Genomic DNA, 5,920 nt, shown 5'->3' on the forward strand with positions numbered 1-5,920 from the left:
CAAGGAATCAACACATTCACAAGCTCAAAAAAGACGAACATACGAAAATTTCAATCTTTTACCCTAACAAACCAACAGAATTCAAGATGCAAAAATTGGTTCCGGAAACGTATATAATATCCGTATCGCTGTTCAGTATTTGTGCTTTGATGAAACCACATATTTCCAGGAGTTTGGTTCCCATAGTTTAGGCCCTGTCAATGGAAACCGATGTCAGGGTCTCTCTATGAAAAATGACTGCACCGAAGCCAAAACAACATAACTATCCAAATAGATGGTAGAAGACCACGCAATACATGAAAGACTACAGATCTGTCCAAATAAATCACAATAATCATGAAGCAATTAACCTGTCCTCAGGCATTACTGGTCATTTGTAGATGTACATTCCAGTTTACCAGGATACCAGCCATGTGGGTTGACAACTAGAATTAAGGGCTTGACTTAACAAAGATGAGATCAAGGGTGGCTATTCAAGTAATAGCAGTTTAAGCTTTCACATGTAACATTGCCATTTAGTGTGCAGATAACTGTGTAGTTAAATAACTACACAGGTATATTTTGAATTGTCCAGTGCGTCAATAAAATACTCCCATAATACCAGTCAGAAGTAGTAAAAATAACCTTCACATGTAATGTTGTTGCTGGCTCCTCCGTAACTGCAGCTCAGCTGCGAGCTGAGAGCACTTCCTTCTTGTTTCCTCTAGTTCATGCTCCAGCTCACCAATCTACAAAGAATCATCAGATCTCATCAGGTGGCGCGATATGATCTCCTTCCCTAACTAATCGCTTCGAATGTTATGGCATACCGTCTGCTTCAACTGTGTATCTCGTTGCCGAAGATCTTCACGCCTGTAAAGGATGTTTTAAGTTCAGCTTGCAAAGAATAAATTGGTAATGCGGGTTTCACGCAACAACACACCCCTAACAAGTCCTACTAATTGAATTAAATGTTAAGCCACGTTGTAAGAACGAGGTAAGTGTTGGAAGTGAGCACATCTGCATTGCCTGTGTGGTTTAGTAACTGCTGCCACACAAAGTTCCAAGGAACAGTAACTTTCTTCCCAGAGAACACTCAAAGACTGACACACAACAGGCTGATTAAGTCACACAAACCTGAGCTCAGGCAGTCTAATGATTTATCTCATACCACAAATTAGACTGGGAATGGAAATTGAAATAGTGATGATCTATGCAGCGAGATGGACAATAGTAGAGAGAGAGACACATCAAATTCTGAATCCATCATGCAGGCCATAAAATGCTCGGAGTCAACAAGCTACTTGAGCTTGGCTCGTTGTCTGAATTAGCAAGCCGACCTCGATTAGCTTGCAAAGGCTTGTAAGTTTCCACCTTTTATATTGCAGCACTGCCCTTTTGATCATCCTGCAACCCATATTCAAATGCCCCAACCCAAGCCTGAGGATCTAACCTCATGGAGCCAGTCTCCACTCCCATCACAACACATCCCACCCAATCCTGAACTTCCCTTCAGTCATTCTGCACTCCCCATACCCAAACCATAAAGATGAAACCCAAGCCACCTCTCATACTGTGCCTGTGTATGGCCGACCGCCATCCCTAGCCCTAACCATCTCTGGGTCATTTTATTTCTATCAGCCTCCAAACTGATTCCATTTTCTTCCCCAACCGATGAGGCCTATAAGGTGCAACAGCAGCAGTACAGAATGTCAAAGCCAGCTCCAGTGGCAACTGTGGGCCAGTGGGGTCTAGGCCAACACCCAATGACCTAGGTTGGCAGAACAGACGCAGCAATAATAGTGTGCAGCACAGTTTCTTCAAATCCTGGGGCGTTCTTGGATTCTCATTTCTTTAGTCTGTCCAAGAGCATGATGATAGATTGGGTTCATTCATTGCATATTCATGGAAGGTTGGTTGATCAGTTCAGCGAGAGTTGCTGAAGCTGGTGATGTGCTTCTCAGTCTCACTCTCATTGATTCCAAGTAGGATCAGTGAAAATGATAGGGCTGTGAAATGAGGTCAATGTGAATCCTAATATCCCAACACTTCATATGTATGGTGCCCTGTTACCGAGTTTTAACAGCCCGCAGGCCAAGTGCAAGCTTTGACAGAGTTGAGGTTTCTTGACCACGGCTTGAGTTTGCGTCAAGATGAAGTGGAGTCTGTCTACGTTCGCTGGAGCTCGGCTTGTTGATGCTTGTATACATACGACACATTTTGCTGCAATTAACCCCATATGTGTACCATCATTATTTAAATTTACCTTGTGAACAGAACCAAATTTTCTTCACTCAACTTCTCATTGCAATTGGGATCAAGTACACCAAGAGAGCCAATATCTACCAGATCCTGAATGTCACACAAGATAAAAAATATATCATATGAGTACAATTCAAATCCACTTGGAGGGGTATTATTATTGATTACAAAGCGTTATAGCACAACTTATTAGCTAAAAGTATATTTCCATCATGCAGCAGTATATATGCTTGCCTAGTGCAAAAAAGCATCCAAATGACTGCATGCTTAATTAGGCTTTTACACTACAGTGGTGAAAACCAAGATAAGGGTGGACCAAATGGGAATTTACGGAACATGTTTACAATGGCTATTACAAAAGACCAACAACATCACTGAAGATTGTGGAATCAGAAACAAATCGTTCTCTTCCACGAGATATGACAGGGGCCATGAAACGAATGTCTAAAGAAAAAACACCTACAAGAACAATGTGTCTCAGTTCAAAGCCTAAGGGTGCAAACCTCTTCCAAGCCTGCTGAGTCCATACTATCTTCTTGTGCTTGGCCAGACGAATGCAAAGCAGAACCTGGTCAAATTAAAATAATAAAAACATGAATGGACTATACAGCAACAAAATCAATAACCTAATTGGATTCTCATACAACAGAAAAAAAAAAGTTACCATGTTTTGTTTGGAAAAACTTATTTATGAATAGCAGGCCTATATTTCACACATCATTTACTTGTTTATGAATAAAATATACAAATAACATCAAGATAATGTTTTTATTAATAAGGGAAAATTTATTTCAGACAGCAAGATATTCCTTGTTTATGACCTTCTGGACTAGCGAACTGTTTTCCTGATAATTGCAGTATTAAGACCATTAACTAAATCAGTGATCTATTAGTGCACAGGATTGCCATGTCAAGTGTAGGTACAAGAAAACAGACATTAAATATAACACAACTGGCAGGATCTCAGGGTAAGATATCTACACTGAACTTAACATAAGAGATATGAGACCAAATCACCAAACATAACCATGAAACTTGAACTATCATACTCGCTCCGAGAGAAAGCTTCAGGAGCGCTCAGGAGGTGGGACTGTAGCAAAGAGCTGAGTGAGGAGAGAGAAAGAGAAGAAATAAATAAAGCCCCTTAGGTGGCTAGTACTTAGTATCAAGTTTGTGGGCTAGTTGCCCCATCCTCCTCTTCTCTTATGTACATACCTCCCCCTTTTAAATATTTCTTCTCTTTATTAACAAAATTTACTGTCAAGATCTCCCCCTACAATTTTCCAATCAAAAAATGAAATAGCTTTGACAGTATTATAGTTATTTCTACATACAACTATTACTATTACCTGCCCTGTTAGCTGTCAGTCTAAAAGCTTCTACATCATCATATGTCTGTGGGAGCAAATTTGAGAGGTGCCCTCCAGCCTTCTGAACAGTGGAAGCTTCGTGCCGAATCTTCGCTCTAGGACCACCTGAATCTTGAAGAGCAGCCTTATACTGGGATCTCAATTTCGGATCGATTGGCTGGTAACCTATTAGATGACACTTTTCTTTCCTGCAAATACACCATTTGTCTTACAATATGGGAAAAATAATGAGAACAATCGGATGCATGATTGGTGTCCCAAGTCAAATAATGTTCTTAAAATTGGCCATACAGGAATCATATTGTTGCGAAACGTCTAAGATAACAGGTCTGCCAGATTTTACTAGGCTCAGCCCTACTACCTTGTAATATACCGATCATTTTTCAAACAATGCAGGAAGACTGCATGTGATCTATTAATAGGAGGAAAAACCCCAACAATACACAGGTTCAGAAGCAAAAACAAACTAAAACAAACATGTATGACACAACCTCAACCTCTATAAATAGGATCATTAAGTGCTATCACTATGCAATGGCCAGCCCGACTACCTTGTACTATTACCGATTATTACAAAGAGAAGTAATCTTTTTACAAGGGCTATGGAAGCTGGGCTTTTAATTAAGAGTTTTTTACCACTTGGGAAAATGTGAGGCCACGTAGAGCTACAGTGACCTGCACTTGTATGTTCAATGTTTGTTAAACTTGACGACACAACATTAAACGGTGAAGACAATTTACTATAGCACTACCGCCATTCGTATATAAATGACATCCTATAAAGTGTGGTGTCAAACTTCTCTAACTTTGATGAGCATTACAGAACAAAGTTTTTAGATAGATCAGTGTCATTGTTTAGAAAAACTTAAGGGTTTAAAACACAAGTGCTAGATACATACGAATAAATCAATCACAAATTGTTCAACAATATGAAGCTAATGCAAGTATGCATAGTGATAGTGTAGTATATACTTCATAGGCACAATGCTATTTTCCTTTACATTGAGCATTTAATGTGCAAAACCAAACAAAAAATGGCGTCTGAAGCAAACCCCAAATGCGCTTACCAATAATCAACGATAATTTGTTTCAGTTTTGTTTCCAGCCTAATGAACAGTGGAGTCCTCTCAAAATCTTGCTTGTCATGTGCCGGCTCAATAAAATTTGCCTCAAGTACACCTAAATCAAGATAAATGTCATCCAAACAGAAACGAATTAACCAAAGTGACAGTACTAAGATATGAAACTCACCTATAACACTCCTCCCTCTACTAGATGCTTCTTGAAGGACCTTCCAGAATGGCTGCAAAGGGTTCCATTTTTTTACAGAACTCAATTCCAGCCCAAATTTAATTTTATCACTAGAACTATATATTTAGATGGCCAGACCAGATTCTGAACGTGATAACATGCATTTAGGCCTCTCCTTGTATTCATGAATGAACACAAATCATGAAATTATAACATTCAGAAAGTATTTTTTGACCAGAAAACATTCAAAACTATTGATAACTTCTTGATACTCCTTACATATCAGGTCTAAATATAATAATGGAGATCATCAACATTTCAAGAAAAGGTTGAAGAAAAGAAGCACTGGAAGTACGGTCTAACACTAGGATGCGTCAAATTAGTCCTGAAGATGGGCTACAAAACCAGTTGTGGGTTACAATGACTACTGTCGTCTAGACCATGGTTACCAGAGTCACCCTCAAAACATGTACCGTTGACTATTACTGTAATGACCTGATGGCCATGAAAAATTGAGAACACTACATATCTTCCATTTGGTGATTTCCATAAGGATTTCAAAAATAGCAGCTACAAGTACTCCATCTTCTCATCTTTTACTGTTCTATATATGATGTATCTTCAATGTCTATATCCGTACATATACTCGACATATGAAAATTCCTGTGTTGCCTTGTCACCATATTGCATATGGGGCAACACTGCAACATACTTTGTAAATGATGAGATGTGATCTGACGAACATGGCACATAATAAAACAACACCAATAACAAAGGAAAATGAACGAACAACTCAGAACTGAAAAGTTCTTACCATGATTAGTCGATTTTTATGGTAGACATTAATCCCAAAAATTCCCAAAACAGGAGCCTCTTTTGCAAAGCCAATATCTACCTTCACTGACACCTGTGGTTCCAATTGAAAAGCAGTTGTAACAAAAACAAAATACTGTTTGCAAACAAAAACTGAATGAACATTTCACAATAAGATATTAAAACAACATGTTTGAGAATAGCTAACCAAGGCACTGATATAGAGATAACTCTCTCAACTAATG

General features: G+C 38.9%; 1 protein-coding gene across 1 annotated transcript in view; it reads right to left on the reverse strand.

Moving 5' to 3' along the window:
- Positions 1 to 40: 40 nt before the first annotated feature.
- LOC119318019 (protein MICRORCHIDIA 2-like) overlaps positions 41 to 5,920 on the reverse strand; it is a 13,549-nt gene continuing 7,669 nt past the window's right edge. The window contains exons 12-20 of the mRNA XM_037592523.1: positions 5,677 to 5,769; positions 4,863 to 4,914; positions 4,679 to 4,790; positions 3,591 to 3,799; positions 2,745 to 2,809; positions 2,246 to 2,331; positions 810 to 852; positions 625 to 728; positions 41 to 194 (exon numbers count right to left, since the gene is read on the reverse strand). Of these exons, the coding sequence (XP_037448420.1) occupies positions 627 to 728; positions 810 to 852; positions 2,246 to 2,331; positions 2,745 to 2,809; positions 3,591 to 3,799; positions 4,679 to 4,790; positions 4,863 to 4,914; positions 5,677 to 5,769 (762 nt within the window). The 3' untranslated portion in view covers positions 41 to 194; positions 625 to 626. The remainder of the gene's footprint in view (positions 195 to 624; positions 729 to 809; positions 853 to 2,245; positions 2,332 to 2,744; positions 2,810 to 3,590; positions 3,800 to 4,678; positions 4,791 to 4,862; positions 4,915 to 5,676; positions 5,770 to 5,920) is intronic.

Source organism: Triticum dicoccoides, chromosome 1B (assembly GCF_002162155.2).
Source record: "Triticum dicoccoides isolate Atlit2015 ecotype Zavitan chromosome 1B, WEW_v2.0, whole genome shotgun sequence".
Taxonomy (NCBI): domain Eukaryota; kingdom Viridiplantae; phylum Streptophyta; class Magnoliopsida; order Poales; family Poaceae; genus Triticum; species Triticum dicoccoides.